Source organism: Rhopalosiphum maidis, chromosome 2 (genome assembly GCF_003676215.2).
Source record: "Rhopalosiphum maidis isolate BTI-1 chromosome 2, ASM367621v3, whole genome shotgun sequence".
Lineage (NCBI taxonomy): Eukaryota > Metazoa > Arthropoda > Insecta > Hemiptera > Aphididae > Rhopalosiphum > Rhopalosiphum maidis.
The window spans coordinates 36,491,490-36,515,002 of NC_040878.1; the positions used below are offsets into that span (position 1 = coordinate 36,491,490).

A 23,513-nucleotide genomic window follows, 5' to 3' on the forward strand; every position below is an offset into this window, starting at 1 on the left:
TTTATAATTTATTTTATATTTTAATAAATCTTAGTAAAATGAACAAGTGCGACTTTAGTATTGTTATTTGACATTGGTTTATTGTTAAAATAAATAAATAAAATAATTATAACAATATATTGTTCTGTGATAATATTGATAATATCAAAACCTTTGATGTAATATCATATTTTATTTCCCATCTACTCAGAACGCCACGCAGTGTGCATATACATATTTAATAGTTACATACTACAGACGTTAAGACGTAATATTATACGTACAGTACAGATCATAATAGCATAAAATAATATATAATAATGTTCGTTGTGATGCGGCGAACGGATTTTATGTAATAATTTGCAAGTACAATAGAGAATGTGATAAAATTAGATCACTAGTTAGTAGTTATCTTTCAAACCCATACATGGCAGCGAACGCTGTAAAAGAAACGTCATGAGATATTGCCTGCGTATGTATAATATATGCTCAAAACAATGTGATATATAATATTATTTGAGCAATCTTCGGCCAGAATTTGTCGTATAATACTCAAACGCCAAGAATTATTTTAACCATAATAGTACGAAAAATACGTGTTTACAGTACATATTACATATTATATATTTTATAATATAACACTATAATAGCGTACCACGTTATAACATACGTCACGAGAACAAACAACTGCATAAATGAATTACATAGATGTACTATGTACTATGTCCATTGTACCTACATATTATTATACATATTTTTTAATTATTTTTAATTTCATTTTTTAAAGTATTTTTCTGAAAATGTTGGTCGAATAGTTAATATATTTTAGTTATAAAACGAATTGAACGTTTAACATGTATTATTTTGCAATGACTTAAGATAATACAACAACATAGATTTTTCAAAATATTGATAGGTATTTATTATTTTCTAGAAGCATAGCGGCACATCCCAAACGGCTCCCGTTCATTTTTTGCTTATTCTAAAACGGCTCCCGTCAAAAAAGGTTTAACGAACAGGTAAATTCCAACAGTAATACCGGTATACTAATTTGAGCTTTTCTAAGTCTCTGGTACAAGTAAACGAATTTTATGAAAAAAAAAACAGGAGCTCATTGCGCAAATAATCGACGAATTTACATTAAATAAAATAACATGCATTGAGTTTATAAAAAAATTATGCCAAAATATTTTAAATCCATGTATATTGTATACACAGTTGATATATTTAGTATTCATTAAAATGATCTATTTTCCGTCGTTTAAAATTAACTTGTTTAGCGAACAGCGATAGAAAACTAAGTGATTTCAATGTTTCATATCATACGTCTATTATTGTAATATTGTTACTTGCGTAGTAACGCCCTAGTTGCTTATTATATGTATCGCAACTTAAATGTCATTACTCATAACACGAATAATTTCGGTGAACAGATATCATCCAGAAATGCAGCATCTATGCACACATAATATTCTACCTAATTTTAATATGACGTACACAGATTGGCGTAAGTAAAGTTATTTTTGTGTAAAATCATAATACAATAACAATAACAACTTGTGATATACTCGTAATTATGTATAATGTTATAAATAGGTATAGGTACCTAATTATTATTATATTATTATGCTGGATTGCTGGATTGCTAGGTACATATAAGTACGTATAAGCGACGAACGAAAATAATATAAAAATTTCAGAAATATAATTCGATTATGATAAGAATTGCATAATATTACGAATGCGGACAACACGTATAAAATACCCATATACCTACATCATATAAACGCCTCGTCGATTGCGGATGCCGATGATAGCGATTGTAGGTATGTGTGTGTTAATACTATTGTTTTTATTTTTTTATTATTATTCTCTCTCGTGTACGTACAACTCTATAATATAAGATAGTACCTACATGCAAATCGAAAAGGTATAAGCTCGCGATCGCTTCGTGCATTTTTCGGTTGCTAATATTGAGCGTCGCTGCTGTAGAACAATGGACGCGCATGTTATTATACAACAATCGCAATGTATCGTAATAAAAAAATAAAATAATAACAATAATAATAGTAATCATTATCATTATGGTCGATGGCATCTCGGATTGTAGTACCTAAACCGTTCACGAATTTCATCACGTTTGCCGATTTTCGAAACGGACACGATGCGACAATTAATTTATTGTTATATTATTACGACGTGCGCGCGTGCACTCTCGTGTATATAATAATATATAGTATATATATTTAAACAATAAAAAATAATCGATTTGCTGCACTACACACTACACGCGCAATATAATGTTTATATTGTTTTATCGTCATTACGTCTTGTATTGTTTTGGTTTTTAAAATTTAATCGCGGGACGTTTAATTTTTTTTTTTTTTTTGACATTCGTGTGTGTATACTTATATAGGTATGTGTTACATCCGGTTAGCGACCGTATGGCGCCTGATTTATGATTTTTTAGTGCACGTGTATACAATAACAAAAATATATATTGCCTATACTATAAACATATGGAGTGATTCACAAAGCATTTTATCATCCTCATTTTTCTTTAATTATGCATTTATTCAATTTATGATTTTTTAAATTAGTATCTATTCCCGCATACCTTCATAAAAACAAATTTTTTGCACCACATCTTTGTAAGGTTCTTACAATAAATTCTTAAGCAATTTTTTTTTTTTAATAAGTTTAATTTAAACAACTAGTTTCTCAGATATTAAACTGTGTTTTATAAGAATAATATTCCATATAACACCCTAACAGGCTTGCAATTTATATTGATATTATATAATATAGGTTTAGAAGTTACGAAGGTCATAATGATTTGAAAAATTATGGTAATTAAATTTCATCTATTAACATTTAGTAACACTAGACTATAGCTGGATAACATAACAAAGTAATTCATTTAATGTCTCATTAAATTATGTTTAAATCCATTAGCATATTCATTAAATTTTTGTGTAACCATGCAAATATTAAATCTTATTTATATTTTATACAAAAAATTAAACTATTATTAAAGAGAATTATTCTTAGTATAAAATATTCAACAACTAAGAAACTACGTTTTATAATTTTGATTCGTGCACATCAACATTTAAAAAAATATATTCAGCTTAAAAATGTATATATATTTTTGGTAAAGGAAAAAAGCTGTATCGTCACGTCTAAAGGTATAAAAATCTTAAACCACCTAGCATATACCTAAGTATATTTAATAATAACCCTGTGTATATGCAAAATAATAAGATTATTAGTTACTACATATAGATATTACTATATCTACATTTGTTGAATTTGTTTTGTTCTCTAAACAAATGGACATGCGCATAATTTCCATCGTCTCCATTCGCTTCAAGGATATCACGTACATAATTTCATTAATACCTATAAGTTTCTACCACAAGGCGGTCAATTCGATCAATTTTTATTGTACGTGTATACTGTATAATACTATTAAATATGTAAAAAGTATTATACAATTAGTGATTTACACCTTATGAATTTTAGTTTCCGTCAATCAATGGGATAGGTTCAGACCTGAACCCCTCCCCCCTAGGGTACACACCTGTGTAATCTTATACCTATAACAATTAATATGCCCCACAAATAATTCTAGCTCCTCACAAAAGTTGAAATCTAATTGTGCTTAAAGTCAATATCAATGAAATGCTGAAAGGGTTTCTACGAGACTAAAAAAGAATAGTAAATTACAAATTAACCATAAGTAAACCTATAAACATTATGAATATTCTGTGATTCGATATCATTGTAATAGACACATAAAAAGTGTGTTGATTAATAAGTCACTAATCCTGCTTTACCTAATTTAATTTTAATTTTTTTTTTCGTAAATACTATAAAAGAGATGCTCTTATAGTCATAAATTGAATTTAAAAAACGGCATTAAATATTCGTACTCCATCATGGACTTTGGTTACTTTCCAATTAATTCACATAGTTAGGTACTATACAATATACTGCATTATAATAGCTGTTAACTGCAGTGTTTGCACATTATAATATTTATACGTCTTGTTGCACAACAATGTTATCGTCCGTTATTATCGAAGTCGGAATTCAATCTAAATTCTGTTTATATTTCCGCGCACGATATCGCCTCGATAGGTATAATAATACAATAATAACAACACGTTTATACGCACAAGTCATGTCACGTGCAAGCTTGCTCAAGTCTCAAATGCAGCACGTCATGCACCAGCGGCTGACGGCTTTTTTGACATTTACTATACCGTACGTACCGCAAAATCATTTCGTTTCGACAGACTTTGTGCTCGACAGCCGCGGCATATCCTATTTGATATCACTATAAAAAAAAAATTGCTCCGATGGTAATATTATTATAATGTTGTCGTATAATGTCGTCTATATGTATTAGGTATTATGGATAATGTTATATTATTATTATATAGATATGGCCGATATGGGCACCTCGCATTATAATGCGCGGTACGACGGCCGGATACCGCGGCAGAGGCGGTTTTCGAACGGTCAGAAATCTGGTTTCGCAATAATAATAATTATCATAATAATAATATATGGCCACGGTTCCAAATATGGGCCCAATTAACAATATATTACCCGGATAATTGTGCGGTCGGTCGATGACGATGACGACGACGACGAGAGACGTAGCTTTCAGCGCAAGTCGTTATTTTCATGCGATTTCGTGCGTTCCCTGCGGAGAGCCGCCATCGAACGAAACGTATTTATTCCTAATTTATAATCTAATGATACAGGTATCGGGGAATATGTAAGTCTTATTATTATTATTGGCTAGTATTATAATATCGCGGCTCACACGGTATACTATATAATATAATACGCTACTACAGTAGCGGCGGCGGCTGCGGTGACAGCGGCAAACAACAATGCTTGCTCGCACGCGGTCTTCGATGCCGCGGGAAAACATGAGTTTGTCTAACGGTCCGTATAAATTCGCATATAAAATATCATAATGCAGCATATTATTATTATAATATATACCTAGTTATCGGTAAGTACCTACCGATATATATATATGCATTTACCTATATAATATATATGCGTGTGTGTGTATTATATAGCTTATAGCTACGCGCGCTGTTGACTCGGTTAATACATTAATATACTAAATTTTGCCAGAAAAGGACATTTCGTTCACGGACCTGGCATTTGGTTCTGTGTTGTAGGCGGCATCACTCGAAAACGAGTGTAACGGCGAGGCGACGAGACTCTTTTATTTTATGTTTTCGAAGACATGACTATGGTCCATGGATTTCTTGAACTACGAATGAGTAAATATTGTAATATATGACGAATGACGATGATTCCATGCATTATAAATAAGACTCATTTTACAACATTACAATTTTAGTGACTTCCTTGTAGGTAGTTTCTATAAACTCTTTTTATTATACTTATTTTAACTGTATGGCACTTATATGACTTTAATAAAATACATTGTGATCTATACAATTCGCGAATTATTTTAGTTATTATTTATATTTTGTGACTCATAATGCTAAAAAAAATATTATAAAATTACACAGGACTTATTTAATGTAGCCCTACATATAAAATACTACGATTCACACAACATATTTGCTGCTCCTCGCATCAACATTGAAACATGTTTTTAAAACTATAATTATAAAACATATGTATAAACGAGGCTTCTATGCTAAAGTAATAATTTTAATCATCGATCGGTATATAAGGCTAAACTTATGAAAAATCCGATCAAGGGAAAAAATTGTATCTAAATTATGAATTTGTTATTTTTTTTTTAATTTTATTTGTGTTACTATGATAACTTAATGATATTATTTATTGGTTGCTAAGACCAACTTAGGTACTATAACGTTAAATTATGACGTTATTATATTAATCTTTGATTTTTTGGCTGGCATGTCCAAGCGGTCAGAAAATAAATCAGTCAGAAACTTACAAAATGCGTTGAAAATAAAGCTTTTTACTGTTTGTATGTAAAGATGGAATATTCTTCAATTTATTTAAACAATGTGAAATTGAATTAAATAAATTTCAATTTTTTTTTAAAATTATTATTAATTAATAATTATACTTTAAAGTATTACATTGCGACCCATTTCTGAACTTATTAGTTGAAGACCACTGCCGTACAATATATTAATATATAAACAACAGACATTTTAATATGTATAACATGAGTCGTATATGTATAAATAAATGTAAACATTAGTTCAGTGATGTTACCAGTCGTATTATTATAGCAAGTACGCACATTCTACTCTTAAAATGCAGTAAATAATTATATGATAATAGGTATAATACAAAATACCTGTCTTAATATTATAATTTATAATATATTATATTATTATATACATTGAGAAAGTTTCTCTATATAATTAAATATGTTGATGTGACTTATGCTAATGCATTGGTAATTTGTATTAAAATGTACACCATTTTATCAAAAATATTATGAATCATAAAAAACCTATGGTATTATTTCCTATTATATTCATAAAAGTATCATAATATCCAGTGTATAACAAATAATGTAAATTGTAATAATGAGTCTTACCTTTAAACCATCCCTGAGCCACGTAATTTTCGGTAAAGGATCACCCACGATCTCTGAATCGATAATTACTTCTTGGCCTTCTTCGACTTCTTGAAATTTTGGTTTTACGACGAATTTTGGTTTTTTTGAGTATCTATTCGAGACGTAATTATTAGATTGATATTATGGTATCCTGTGTAGTATTTTAAAAATAATGACAGCAGTGTTCACAATATAATTAACATTTGAGTTAGATATATTGAAAAAATATATAAACATACAAAATTATTTTTTTAATAAACGACATCATTTTTTCAAAAATTAAATTATCATGTATTTTTTATATAAGAAGTTGGATATCTTGAAATAGGTTTTGATAAATTTACTTATCTATGTATTTCATCAAATAAAAATGAAATGACCAGTGATTTAAAATTTGAACTGATATGTGTACACACTGTACAGACCAGTAAATGATTCATGATGTATCACATAAAGTGCCTACCCCCTGGATATATAAATATTAATATGTTTTACTCACAAATGATTTATCAAAGAGATCTGTTCCATTCCCACGTCGTTATGTTCACGTTCCACTACATTGACATCGCACCGACTTTCTACCGTACCTGTGTCATTAGATACTCTTAACATATAAGTACCCGAATCCCGAGTTGTTACACACGCTATCCTAAGTTCTAGATTTCCGTCGTGATCAGTAATAATGTCTACCCTCCGTCCGTTTCTTAATTGAATACCGTCTCTGAACCTGTAAATAAAAATTAAAACAAATTTTATTTAATTATTTATATCAAAACACGTAAAATAATTTAGTTGTTTTGATAATACTCGTAATATACAATAACTAATGTAATTGTAATTGTTTAATGTTTATATACAGATTTTTCGTATGCATGTCATATTTTTTGTGATGTTAAAAATCGTTTAAATACAATACGGTCTATCAGGTTTAAGTTAAAAATCAAATTAATTCTATCATGAGTAATTGCATGTTATTATTACTTCGCTAATATGTATATTGCAGTAGTAATTATCGAAATTGGACTTACTATGGGCACAGTGTTTTTGAAATTTCAGTCTATTTATTAAATATTAACCAAAGTCATTAAATTAGTCATTAAGACGAAGGGAGCGAGAATAAAATATGTATTTTAATACGTCTAAATTAATAAATAATAGAAATATAATAATATACAAACATTTAATAATAAACAAATAGATAAAATTAATTAATATTGAAATTAAATTAAAAAAAAATTAAAGTAAATTAAGCTAGGCGTATACTTATATAAATATTCATTATTATTTACAAATCATTGTACTCACTAAATTGTACATACTAATAAACAATGTGTTAAAACAGATGTGAATCAATACAAACATTAAGATATTTATCCAACTATGTATTTTAATATACCCTATATTAACCGATGTAGTGAATTTAGTATACACATTTTTCCCTCGTGTTATTACTTGCTAATTGGTGCCAGGTGTGTTTGAGTCAATTAGGTGAATGACTCAATTAACTAATAGATCATCCATCAACCGATGACTACCTTGACTGCAAATATTAAAAACCTAAATGCTAAATCTTATCTAATCTAGCCCATATTAGACTTAAATGCTGGCACATAAAAATTATGCATAGGAATGGGGATACTCACCATTCTACTTTGACGGGACGGAACGCATCGATTTGTGCGCTCAAAACGATCGAGTCCACAGCTTCACTGGTTGTGGGCAGACCGAAAATGAACGTAGGTACTGCTGGATCGGTGCGGTTCTTGTTGAACACTTCCAGCACGCAACGCGTGGATGCCTTTCCGATCGCGTTGGACGCAACCGCCGCGTAAGCACCGCTGTCGTCGTACTTGACTCCGGTCAGTTCCAGGGTGTAAAAGTCGTCCGAATCGTCCCTGACTGGTGGTTTCCTGTCACCCTCCGTTCCACCTACTAAAAAAAGACGCAAAAGCGTCATCATATTTATATATATAATTATTTAGTAGCTTTAAAACTATCTGAATTGTGAAGAACGCATTATTTGCCGTAAAAGAATTTTTAATTTAATGATAATTATAATATTTTTGGGTGGAGTATTATCAATGATCTTATTAACTGATCTTATCACACAAAAACTTCAAGACGATTTTGTCACATTAAAATTTTCTGTTGATTTTCGATAGTTTTGAAAATCAATAAAAATTGAAATACAAGAGAAAAATGTACGTACCCGAAAAGTCTAATGGCTGACCGTCCTTGTACCACAAGACCAACGGCACGGGCAACCCGTTTACTTGACATGATAATCGTACCGTAGAGTTTATTTCCACTCTGCGGTCAATCAGATGTTTGGTGAACACCGGCGCTGATTCTTTAAAATTGTTGTTCTTCATCAAACACCTGTGACAATAGATAATGTAATACAATATACTAAAATATATTTTGTCTAAACATAAATACGTTACATAGAATTGAATTAAAAAATTGTCTAGCTCACGTCATAATCACATAAAAATTATTATATTATCGTTCTTTATAAAATTTATATCTATTTATGTTCGTCATTTATTGGTTGAACTATATGTCTACATAGATGAAACTAACAACTCTATAAACTTGAGATGCGCACTCTATACCTTTATAAATTGAAACATATCCTCTCATATTTTTCGCCAAAGTTATTTTCACCTACTGAGCTAATCATTGCTGATCCTGCAAGTGTATTAAATACGATATATATAATTAAATAACAGTTTGATCACAGTAAGTATGTATATAATATTATAGTAAAATATATCAATCGCATGAATGAAAATTAAATTTAACACAACAATAGAACAAATGGAGATTACAAGAGGTTGTCACATAATCAAATAATTTTAAAAATTTAATGAAATGTCTAAAAGTCCATAGAGAGCGATTACCCCGAATTTGTTTCACGGGAACAAAAGACCAGCTGCCGAGGCGAAATCTCGGTTCGTATTATTTGACCGAATAATATTCGTTAATTACAAACAGTTTGTATGTTCAAATAACTGTGATTAAATTTCATTGTTGTGTCCAAAGTATTTGACGTACACATATTATATAATACGGCTGGGTAGAATTCAGTTCATAGCACCTATAATGCAACTATACTATTACAATATAAATATTAACCAAATGGTCGTCCTTGCATGTAAATCATCTCTAGTATATTGTATTTTTATTTGTTGCTGCGTTCTAAATATTTTCGACACGTCGAAGGGCACACGATTTTTCGCATTAACTATTTTAACACTTTTTTTCGTTTCAACACGTTAAAAATATAATAATATTACATTCAAGTCTAGTTCACGCGACCACGGCGCAATATTAAACGCATAAACAACAAAGATTACATATTATATATAAAAAAAGATCAATAACTTACAAATCCGTAATTAATTATATTGTATTTTAATAAATAATAATAACCTACTACATTGAATAATATCTGTAGAAGAAATTAAATTCGATAAAATATTTGTGAATCAAGTGGTCATTGGGCATATTGTCTGTTTGTAGTTTGTATGTTATCGTACAAATTAATGTTAATGTATATAATATTATTATATCAATAACTGTTTGGAAATATTTTATTAAATTAATACTAATACCCCATTAATAAAAACTAATTGTATACGTTGGCTTGTTGAATTCTGTAATTTATGCCTCTATAAATAACAATTATCATTATCTTATATTAACACTTAATGATAAAAAAATAATAGTGGTATATTTTTGCGTACAGTTTAATTATTTTCATTATTATAAAACACTATTACACTATTTATCACGTACTTATTATTTTTAATGTTATCGTCTATCGAGTAGTTAGTTACCTGTAATATTCATGTATAGTAAACAAATATTAAACTTCAATATCAATGAAATTTAAACTCTACATTTACGTATCTACGTCTAAAATTCTAAAGAATTTCAAGAATCAAATGTATTTGGACTGTTTGGAATATTCTAATATTCTCCGAGACCCATTTACGATGGCTGACTCCTCTCACATAGAGTGAGTCTAGTGGCGTTATTGTTCTTCAGTAATACTTTTCATTTAAAAAAATTTAAACTCTTCACATGATTATCTAATAATTTTTAAGTTTTAGTAATAATGGAATTATTTCTCCAACAGATAAAAATAATGGGAGTCATTTTGGTAGTTTTGCATAAGTTAATTAACGGATGCCCCCACTCTCATTTCCCAAATAAATTTCTATTTTAAATTTCTATATCACTCCACTAAATAAAATTGTTCTTTTGTTGTTCCATTTCACATTACTAACGAATGTATGATAGAATATGAACCATCCTATTCGCTGTATGATGCGTATGAAGGATAAAGAATCTAAGCCTTAAATTTCTCCCACTATCATTATCATAGTAGTAGTAGTATCAGTATACTTTCTTATTATTATTACAACCATCTAGCATCTAATACTTTATTATAATTCAGTTTATCTGTTTTTTTGTTTATTGTTTGTTAATTTTCAACTGTGTTGTATTTAATCGCTATATCTACTATGCATACTGTTTTACTGTTCTATTGGGCATCTTGCCCGTTAAATAATTTAATAAATAAATAGTTTATACAATATATATACCAAAATCATAAATGACCTAATTCCTTTTTTTCTTTTTTTATGTTATATTTCAGTTTTACAGATATTTATAATAATATTATGATTTTGGATGATGAGTCAAACATAAAATTAACATTACGAAAACAAAATAAGATAATAATTTGGATTACCTAATTTTACACTTAATACTTATGAAGTATATAAAAATACGTATGGTAAAAATGCTTTAAATACTTAATAAAAATATCAATTTTTAAATATCATAAGCCTCTCACTATTTTGGTTGGAGGGAAATTTAATAATATTTTTTTTTATTGTACTCACCCTTGAAGTCTCCGTTCAGCCTCCACAATTCTGCGGTTGGCTATCACTTGGACGACGGTCAACGTGCACACTCTCCCCTGGTCGTTAACAGCTTCGCAAGAGTAGCGACCCGCATCCTCTTCCACCGCATCTTCGATCGTCAACGTACACTTTCCTGTGTCCGTGCGCCGGACCGCATGTCTGTCAGACGCTAGCAACGGTTCGCCGTCTTTGAACCACGTCACCCGCGGCTCCGGAACACCTCGAACCTGTCAAATGTGTATTTCAATCGTCAGTAAACGTTATCCACAAAATTATCGTTATACATTCAAATTATATTAGTGCGTTTTTTTTTTTGCTTTTATCATACATATTAAAAGTATGCACTTTGAGGTCATTAATATTTAATAATATTGTATCTAATCAAAACTTTCTTTCAAAAAAAAATTGTTAAGCATTTTTTTTTTTGGTACATTTTGAATATTATGCTTATCAATACGTATGGTAACTGGTAAGTATTTAATGCACTGTTATAAATCGTTAATTGGTACATTTAACTTTGAAAAGTTCTTAGATGTTTTTATATTTCAAAATGAAATCTTTCGGTACTATTAATTAATAACGATGTGTAATTAAATTATTTGTATTTTAAATTTTACATAATATCTAAGTACACTAACGTCAATGTACTCGGTACAATTATTGTTCTAATTGATATTAATTGTTCAACATAATCATTATCAAGTCGTATAATAAGGTTAAACGACAGAAAAAACGACAATCACAATTTTCTTTTAATTCGTGCCAACCACGTTGATACGTCTCGGATGGCCAACATTAAAGTATTCCGTGCCATCGGACACCCCCACCACGGTTTAGTGTTATTTAACTGTATAAAAATATTACTACCATGGTGGTAAAAATAAAGTGATGTGAATTCTTTCGATGACAATAATAATACTAATAATTCGCGTAGGTATAAAAAAACATAGCGAGTTATGAAAACATTTATTTATTTATTAATATTATGTACAAGCTAAAGCGTCTAAATAAGATAATTTATTGAAGTTTAGAAAAATCACGAGTACTATGCACATGTATAAGCGGCTGTAGTCAATTTGCACTAAAATTGACCCAAAATATATAAAACATGTGTAATTTGCACCAAAATTAAAATCGATTATTTTTTCGATAGTACCAACTTACAAGTTTCTATATCCTAATATAAATTTAGTTAAGTTTTTATTTACAAAATAGCTGAGCTTAAACACATTGTTGATAGTTCATACAAAATCGTATATAATAATGAGTATAAAAAAAAGTTGATTGTTGGTTGTTTTGATAGCATTTTATGTTTCGCGGTTAATTGAAGGTAAAATAATCTGGAAATAATAATTTTTAGTTGAAAAAAAGTAAACTTAGGTATAGGTAAATATTAATTGTTATTATATTTCACAGCTGTTTTAATACTTACACGTTTTTTGTATTTGTATGAAACTAATAATTCAATGAATGAAGTTCTTGAAATCAATTTATTATTGTACTGGTTCAAAGTAACTTGAATTTATAATTCAAGGCGAAAAATCCCGAAAAATTATTATTGTCATTCGTGTCCATCTAGTCTTGACGTCAACGAAGATATCCAGAAATAATCGAATATTCGATAATCGAACAAATAATCATTTCGGTGCAAATTACAAATTCTATTTTCGACTATCTGTGGGTGGTGCAAATTACAAACACCCGTATATGCACGTGGTTATCAGAACCTAACTCCGACTTTCTTCGTAACTATATATTACCTATGTTTCACGGTAGGTACTATTTCGACATCGTCCCGCGCGGCCGCGCGCAATCATAACAATTATTATAATTACACGATAAGAACAATACATTTACGTACATGATGATACGTCGTATTTTCAATATATTGTTTACCTAGTCTCATAAAAATAACGGAAATTTGTAATTCTTACGTGACATTGTAAAGTTGCACTGTGATGCAGTAAAACTCTGGTTTGCCCAGATAACGGTTGACGGAATTCAGGTAGACATTTTGGTTCAAACACGTCCACGTATCCCTTAGCAGCCACCGACTGGCTCCATCCGAATCTGTTGCGAGCTGCCACTCGGAATTGGTACCGGTAACCGGGTTTTAGGTTATAAACGTCTATGGTGTTGGTAGGAGTCATGCCAACCTGCGCGAAATATATAATACGTGGATATTATGATATAGAAACCTGATTGTAAATAAGCGTGAACGTAAACAAGGGAATAAAGATTAAAGGGTAATAATTTAGCGTTATAACTTTATAAGTGCACGCATTGAATTTTATCGATCCCGCTGTTTTTAATACCTATCAATTCTGTAAATCATATTTCTATAAATGATGTTGATTACGTCTATCAATTCCATTGACATAGTATAGCATAAAATAAAAAAATATTAAATAATAACTATAGTTATGTATACATGTAACTTATGCATTCATATACCTACTAACAGGAATTACTGTTTTTATAAACTTAAATAAAATTGTCATTATTATTACTGTCATTAACTCACTAATTGAATGTATAAGAATATTTATAATTTTCATTTTTTTTTTTTAATTTAAATAATTGTCAAAAATTGTTATTATAAATATTATTTCCATTTAATACATTTTGTTTTTAATAATTTTATATTTGACCTCTTCTTTTGTTATTATAATTTTTATATTAGTTTTTTTTTCAATACACTATTCAATATATTTAATTCAATACATGTGAAACTAAAATATAAGAAGTTGTGTTTTAGAGAACTGTTAGCCAAGTTTTGAATTGAACGCAATTCTTATTTGTTTCTTCTGATGATATTAAAGATGATGCATATATTTTCGGATTAAATTTAAATGTATCATCTATGTAATTATCACATAAATAATAAAAGAATTTCTGTAATCTCTTATCGTATTAAATTTAAATAAAAGTGTTCGATAATACGAAATCGTATATAAGTCGGTGGATTTAACAAACGTATAAAAAAGTTTAACACATCGTACCGGTCGCCAGCATTCTTCGTCTGCCGATCGCGTCTCTACCCTATACACGAGCACGGTTTCCGGTTTTTCCGGTCTATCCCACTGCAACGATATCCGATTGTTGGTCTGGTCCGTCACCGTCGGTTCGCTGCGAATAGGGCCTGGAACCTCTGGAAAACGGACGAAAATCGCATAAACAATAATAGCATTATAATATTATGTAAATTTTTTTTTCATATTATAACACCATGTTATGAAATTAGTTTTGATAATTAATTTTGAATTTGAAAAACCACAACTAAATCGCATTAAACGTCATACTAGACCCGTCCAGCTGCAGGTGTAATGCGGCAAAAACAATTTATTATAATAATATTATTGAATATATAGATAGGTATAACGTATACTTTGGTGTTCGCACAAGTACAACAGGAAGTCCGCGGTAGTGCGGGTCGTCGTCTCGCGTCTTCGTGTCCATCGGTCCCGTAAAAGTTGTATGTTGCTCTCGGTACCGACATCGGAATACACCATTTCCTTCCGTTCACCGCAGCTGTTTGCGCGCCACTCGTTTTTTTTAAAGATAAATGGCGTTCACGCACACCACTAAATAACCACTGTTAATTATTATTGTATTTTGATGCGGGGTGTGTGCGTGCGTGCACCCAAGTTTATATTTTGTCAGAGGAAACGGAACTCGCGAGTGGAAATGCGCGCGTAACCCGTTGACACCGTACACTGCGGTTGTTAAAAATAGCGGCGGACTGCGGCGTTATGGTCCTCGATAAACGACCGAAATAAACGCTGCTCGCCTTCGCGAGTTGTCGCCGTCATATTTTCCCGTTTTACCACCACGAAAATTTCTCAGATTTATCATGACTTCTGTATTTATTATAATGCTCACCGTTGTTTGCGCAGCCTCCTCTTCCTCCTCTACCGCCTATCGGTCTCGACCACCGGCCGATCGTATTTCTAATTCGTGGCGGAGTCAACGATCTCGCACGCTCCCTCACCTATGCAATATAAACAATATTATAATAGACGTGATATTATAATGCAATATTTTTTTTATATTTTGTGTATGGGGGTTGTTTAACAATTTAAATCTCTGTGTTTGCCGTTTGTTATTCCGGCGAATGAGATACTGTTATATGAAAATGTGTAGGTTATAGGTATACTATTTGTCCATAAAGATATCCGACTCATTGGCGTCATTGAAGCCGAAAAATATGGCCACCTTCACTTGTAATTCAAGAGACAAATCCACATTTCATACTTAAAATATTTTAATTATTCAAGTACCTACCCATAACAAAGTCGTTCAAAAAAATGCATAATACAAAGTACTTAAATGTACTCATATAACACTCTAAGACTTAGTAAATTACAAATTATTATTATTATTATCAAAACATATTATATAAATAAACAAATTTCAAATGTGATCGCGGGCCCCATATTATGACAGGACAGGCCGCGGGTTGAAGACCCCTATGACTTAGTGATATCATAATAATTTTGTTTACTTGTAGATAACTAGGTGTCTGGTGTATCCATTACCTACGTTTAACCTATACCTACGCAAATGAAAGTTGATTTAGCAGGAGTTGGTTTTTCAGACTATCACTGACTTACTTTGTAAACTTTGCTTAGATTTGGACATAAGAAATATCAGTCTTATTTCAATGGCACTTATTGATTAAAATGTTTAAGCATTTATATTTTATAATAATAACCATATGATATTATATTAATATATTATTATTATTATTATTTTAATAATGTGTTCGGTAGGATATTTATGAAAGTTCTAATACAAATGTTTGACAATAACATATAATAGGTATATCAGACATTGGTGCAAAATATAAATAGTTAGATAATATTATGAGTCTTTATTCGAAAAATTGATAATTGCATAACTGTACCATTTAATTGGCATCATGATAAAGTAGGTTACAAATAATCTGGTAACATATGTTAAAATTTTAAAGAATGTAATTGAAACCAAAAAACAAGTGGGTACACATCCATTATCATAATAATAGCATTATTATAATACGTATGAGATTAATTTATTTATTTCTAAAAAAAAAAATATTAAAATAAAATAATTAATGACTAATGCAACGTAGGTATATTTGTATGGTGATTAAAATAAAAATATAACGATGTATGAAGGTTACACCGTTACAAATTAATAACTACATATGACCATATATAGATAAAAGAAATCTGAATTATTCAATTGTTTGAATCTCGTAATAACAATCGATCTTCATAAAACGTAAAAATGCAATTAAACAATTTAAATTTAGCAATCGTCTTGTTTTTATTATGTATTTTTATTTATTTATATTAGTTGACATTTTGATATTTGATTACACAAAGTGCATACATTTACATTCATCAATGGGTGACGTTTGTCATTAAAATTTTACAGTTAATGTAACTAAATGAAACTATATGATCAATATGAATTAAATACCTACTCAAAAAAAATAATCTTGACCCCGATAACAAAGAATCTGTTTTTGTAAAAATACGTTCTTGTTAAAAGAAAAAAAGAAATTTAAAATAATGCTATGATGCCTTTTTGAAATAAAAAATTCAATTTCGTATTTTCGTATCACATTAGTCTGAAAAACTAAATATTAGCTGAACCAAAGTAGACAAACATTGATTCTAAACGTAACAGAATGGACATTTTTAAAATCAGAACCATTGGGATCAAAAATAGTCTTAACAATTTTAACTTTAAAGTAAATTATAAATTACTAATATAAGTAAATATTTTTGTAATAATTTTATACTATAAAAATTACTTCGACTTTCGATCTTTTTATTTCTTATTATTATCCAATAATCTTTTGATTTCATTTCGTTATTCTGTATTATAATATACGGACTCTTATTTAAAAGTATATATATGTATTTGTTTTAGTTCGTTTCTGTACGGTAATTTCAGATTGTTCCTCACTCATATTAGTATGTTACACCCTATAAAGGTTTTTAGTGTTACTACTGTTAGGTACTATACAAATTTAACAATTAGATTGATTTATTTTTATTATCAGTTATCAGTGTTACAAAGAATATCGTCTTAGTAATTGGTATAGATGCTTACAGAAATTACTATTATTATGCTTTAATTTAAATAATTACACACAAAACTAAATAACACGCATTTAAATAATAAATGGTGTTAAAAGAAAAATGCACTCATTCGTATTTTTTAATATTTTACGTGGTAAATAATTGAATTATAATAATATATAAGTACTAAGTAAACATTTATTGGAATCTTAACGTGAACATTGATAAGTTTGATATTAATATTTTAAGTACGTCATTAAACAATAATATTTCCAAGTTTGGTGATTCATGATCAAATTAAATTATAAATGTTAATAAATCAAGTATAATATTTTCCATAATTATTATCATGTACTCCTCAGTCTTCGTCTCCTCCTAAAGTTATAAGTTATTACACAAATCATTATTATCTGCTTCATCAAATTATATTATATGATATAATCATATAAAGTTATAAACAATTGTCTATGGAATTTTGTGTAAGCTGTTTGATATTCGCCTATGCACAAGAATAGTGACACAACTCAAAAAATATGTATTTCTAGTTAGCATCTATTGGAATCGGAATGTATACTTTTATATAGAATAAAGACGCAAGTCAAATAATTTATAATTATGTTCGCCAAAACGCAGTAATGTCACTATTCCACTATTAATTACTTGGTATACTGTTTTGTTGAAAAATGACATCTTATCAGTTATGACCCCGTTGTTATCGATATCACAAAGTGTTTATGACGAAAATTGATGTATTTTGAGTAGCTATAAAATGTTTTATTAAATGCCATGTTATGTATAATTTCATGAAAAGTGGCATGTCAAAATTTTTTTTTTATTTTATTTATTTTTAAATATAAAATTTATGAATAAAAGAGATACAAAACAAAATTGTAGTTATATGTATAACATTAAAATAATTTCTTAAAAATTCATTCATTATTTTCTAAAAATAAGACGAATAAATTAAAACAAAGTTTTTCAAATTTTCAATCGGCTCTACTGAAAAATGCATGATTTTGAGTTGTGTCACTATTCATATACATAAGCTTTAGTGTTTTTAACAGTGTTAGTGCGCACTTTGGATATTTTAGTATTCTCATTTCATCATTTGAAATGATATTAAAGAATGTTTATATCTTATAAGTTATAGACAAACTACGATAACATAGAATAAAATGTATTTAATCCGTGATGATAAACACTCCGAGAGTAATAATTTTGTGTATTATTATTACTTATTACACCTACATAAAATTCAAACCATGACTTCCGAAACCTTTATTTATATAGAATTATTTCGAAACGTAATTTATGTTATCGGTGCTATTTTAAAGTGAATTATTATTTATAATACGATTACCTGTGCCTGTGCGTCAATAATTAAAAAATTAAAATCATTATTCTACCTATTCGACAATAGTATTACGTCACATTATACTAGGAACGATACAAAAGAAAAAAATTCTGTCATTGACTGTTGAATACAATAAATATTAAACATTTTTGTACTCGACTATATGAAAACATTTTACTTAATAATATAATATTATTATTGAATAGTCGTTAAAAAAGCGTAGTTTATTATACGTCATACATTATTATTGTTATTGTTTAATTTAGCTACGTAAATAATATTTCACTTTAGATTTGTTGACTTAAAAATAGTTATAATTGTATTGTTAATATTTTTTCTTTCAAAATAGTTAAGTACGTATAATAATAAACAAGTTTAATGTCAGTAAACAAATTGTAAAAAATGCATAAAGTTATTTATTTTGACTAAAATCTATAGCATCATGCGTAAATATAATATTAAAATATGCGTGAAATCAAAAAAATATTAATGGCTCAAAATCATATAAAACTTTTAAAAATGTGAAAATAATGTTGTGATTATTTTTATTTAACACATCGATTATAAACAACGCAATTCCGTTATCCAAAGTCAGGGTATATCAATTTAGAATTTAAATAGGTAGGTATACTTGTGGCAGCCATAATCCGCTCGTAATATTGCATTTTTAATCTTATAATTTGTTCAAATAACAGGTCCGAGGTATCTAAAAGTGCAGTAATTATAAATAGTAACTAGTATTTTAATGTAATACTATGACGTATTATTATGACATTTAATAAATATGGATTTAATTTCAATTAATATTATATTTTTGTGTAAATAAAAATGTGCAATTCATATAAAAATTGCACTGTAAAATTCAGCATGTATAACGGAGCTTGTTGTATAATTCAACTAAGTCAATTATTATGAATAAATATTTCTCAATAACGTCACATTCGTCGAGTCCTATGTAGTGCCCAACAATAATTATACACGACCACATCGACTGGTTGCAATATATAATTTAAAAATAATAATTACAATCACACTGTCAACAGATTTTAAATGGCAGAAACGACAATAAAATAAATAATTTACTAGTTACCTACTTAAAACATGCTCCCTTATAAGCGCGAAACTCAAATGTATATAAAAATGACTTTATAGGTTATCTATATGCCTACGTCTGTTGTCATTATTGCGGACATCGTAATTAACATAAAACAAATAATAATGATTACGTTTTATAGTATTTGTAGTAAAAAAAAATGTAGGTATGGTGGAGTAGGTAGAAATATAATTTATGTAACGATAAAAACATAAAATGCGCTTCGTATAGTAATTTATTAAAATTTTAAATAATAGCGACATTATACGCGGTCGCATACAAGTCGACCAGTTCAATTTTATATGTAATTACTAATTAGTATAGATACCTACACCATATTGTGAAATACCATAACTGTACTTTGGCCATTTTGATCTGATTGAACGATTTCTGAAAAACACGATATCGTACTCCAACCTGTTATTCGGACAAATTCGATAGGCTATAGAGCTTTCGGAAGGAGGAAAGGAAATCGTGACGTAATTATTGTCGCATATCGATCTCGAGCTGTCGATCAACGACCGAGCTTCGATTGCGATAATATTGTATTAATATAAATTATAATGTACAGTGTTTGTAAAACAAACCATTTCGACGTATGTACATATTATATATATTGTAATATTTATATAATAATAATATTATATATTTAACATTAAGTCACGATCAAATGGAATATTTGTGTTTTTAGTTAATTTTTATTAGTGAAGAAAAAAAGAAAAACTCCGCTTTGGTTGGCTATATTACAACTGGTGTATATTATGATAATAATAATAATATATTACATATTATATTATTTGAACGGCAAGCTACAACAATGTATTTATATATTTGAATATCAAACGGTTCGAATGAAAGAGCGATAGTGATTTTTGATACCGTGAAAAAACAACATATTATAGTTTAATAACATTATTACAACATATCACGGCACGGCCCTATCGGGACCTGTTCGGTGAGGCCCAGCTGCTGATACGATCACTTACCCCGACGGTGACAAACGCCCTATCAGACCCGTACACGTTTTTAGCGATAATAAAATACGTCCCGGCGTCCGATGGTTGCGCCTTTTTGATCGACAGCATCACGTAGTCGTTGATTGTTTCCTTTGACGATCTATCGAAGAATGTCACGTCCCTCGAACCTCTCATCCATATGACTAGAACGAAACGTTAAACACATTTATAACACGTTAAGCATAAATATTACAGATATTATCTGTACATTTATAAAAATGAATGGGTTTTTCTCTGTGCTTTCCAAACTCAAAAATTATGCTGCAATGTTTTTAATAAGAGCGATATCAATAGATTCATCGAGACTCGGTAAAAGAAATTACATTACATTATTAACTATATTCTAATACTTATGTTAGCCATGTACTTATGTATAATGTAAGCATTATGAATTACGTCATGTGAAGTGCATATAAAAGTTGAGAAGTTATTATGTTTAAATAAGCATGATATATTTTACTTTTTTACTGATTTTTATGGATTATTATAATCAACGATTTTTGTTAATACTAAATTTATTGAATAAATTTACACCACAAAAGATACGTACATTTTTTTAATGTTTCTTTTTTTAAATTTCAATTATTATGCAATAAAATAGTATTTAAAATATTTCAATATTTTTTATTCTTCTCAGTACTCATTTGTCGTTAGTGAATCAAAGTTCTCGCTACATCGATTTTTTATGTTGCAAAGTTCTTTGAGTCGTAAACTATGGTTGACAATTTGTTTTGTTTAATATTTAATTATTTTTTTTTATTCTAAGAATATATTTTCCTGCATACATAGTCAGTATTTGTATGATTGTCCAGTACGTTCACTCGTCTATTTCACTAAATAAATTAATAAACTATAATATTTTATGTTTATATTAACGCAATATGATATTATATTGTCATCTTTATAATAATAAAAAACATTTATTAATTCATTTCGATAAATCGATATTTTTATCACTGTAGTGGAAAAAATTTCATTTTTAAATCACACAAAAACTATACCTATATAATAACTTTAACGACATGGGTGCCCGCTTCGAGTCCACACCCTTATTATAAATGTACCTTTTGGTTTCGGTTCACCGGCCACCCGAAGGGTGACGGTAATGTCCTCCCCGACGGCCACGTTCAGTCGATCATTAGGTCTTGACACAATAATGGCCGGCTTCACGCCCCTGCGGTCTGAGTAATCCTGCGGCGACACCACACTAACTGCTTTTTCCGCGTCTGCCACCCCATAAAGGTTGCACGCGCGGCATACGTACGTTCCGCCATCCCGGGCCGTGCTGTCCATTACCAGCAGCGTGTACAACCCACCCTCGTCCAGGTAAACGTACTTGCCCGATAAACGTGGTAGTGGCCTAGATTCACGCATCCACGTCACATTCGGTACTGGAGAACCTGCAACGCGAATTGTTTACATCTCTTTAATATAAATAGTATTTTATAAAAACGTAACCTCTACGTTCGGGTCTTAAAATTTTGGTCACAATTAATATGTGCGAATAACATTTTTTTAATGCTAGATATTGTTTTAGCGAGCTTATATGTACGGAATTAATAATCGTGAAGGTAAATGAAATTAGTGTATGAATAGTATGAATAATGAGTGAAAAAGTGATTTCTCCTCTGTAAGCAGTGGGTTTAGAAAAAAGACGTTTCATAAATATTCCAAAAAAAAAATAAATGGATTATGTACGCACTTAATATTATGATTATCTAACTGTATTCAATTTCAAAGTAGTTTATACATATTATAAAGCAACTTATGCTGACCTTGCACCCGGACCTGGAGGGCAATTGTACCACCACACGTCGCTACGTCGTCGGCGATTATGCTAGATACAAACTTTGGATATTCAGGGCGCCTGCAAACTAAGTCACTACCAAATTTCCGACATCCAAAATCGAACTTGGCGTTTGCAGGTAACCGCAAATTATGACTGGTCCGGGAGTAAGCACCGCAACCGGATTCGAAACTGTCCACCGACAGTGATGGTTGTAGCAGTGGTTTCCTGAACACTGACGGTGACGTATACACAGTCAGGAACCCAGTAGTGGATATCCGGTCACTGCTGTTCGCAGCCACACACGTATACTCGCCAGAATCACCACTCTGGGCGTTGTCAATGATCAGTTGTGCCAAACCACCATCGTATTTTGTCTGATACCTGTAATACAAGAGATATCAACGAACGGAGTATAATATTATGATTATACTTGTGGTTGTGGTTTTGCCTCACACTCACCTCGCGGAAGAGTTATACGTAAAACTGTTGAGTTTTTGACCATCTCGATACCACTGAACACGAGGTTCTGGATGGCCAATGACGCTACACCAGAACTTAACTCGAGCGCCAGACGATACAGTTTGATCTATCATCCGAACGCAGAAGTACAAACCTTTGAATGCCTCCTATAACGAAACAAATGGGAAAAGGAAAATACATTTAAGTG

General features: G+C 29.9%; 1 protein-coding gene across 5 annotated transcripts in view; it reads right to left on the reverse strand.

Moving 5' to 3' along the window:
• LOC113550868 overlaps positions 1–23,513 on the reverse strand; it is a 103,780-nt gene that overhangs the window by 47,496 nt on the left and 32,771 nt on the right. For 4 of the 5 annotated variants that reach the window (XM_026952800.1, XM_026952797.1, XM_026952799.1 and 1 more), the window contains exons 13-24: positions 23,306–23,472; positions 22,833–23,227; positions 22,122–22,457; positions 21,028–21,200; positions 15,403–15,511; positions 14,523–14,671; positions 13,455–13,676; positions 11,500–11,747; positions 8,793–8,962; positions 8,227–8,515; positions 7,083–7,310; positions 6,563–6,695 (exon numbers count right to left, since the gene is read on the reverse strand). In XM_026952800.1, coding sequence (XP_026808601.1) covers positions 6,563–6,695; positions 7,083–7,310; positions 8,227–8,515; positions 8,793–8,962; positions 11,500–11,747; positions 13,455–13,676; positions 14,523–14,671; positions 15,403–15,511; positions 21,028–21,200; positions 22,122–22,457; positions 22,833–23,227; positions 23,306–23,472 — 2,619 coding nt within the window. The remainder of the gene's footprint in view (positions 1–6,562; positions 6,696–7,082; positions 7,311–8,226; positions 8,516–8,792; positions 8,963–11,499; positions 11,748–13,454; positions 13,677–14,522; positions 14,672–15,402; positions 15,512–21,027; positions 21,201–22,121; positions 22,458–22,832; positions 23,228–23,305; positions 23,473–23,513) is intronic. The other variant, XM_026952798.1, reaches the window with a different exon arrangement.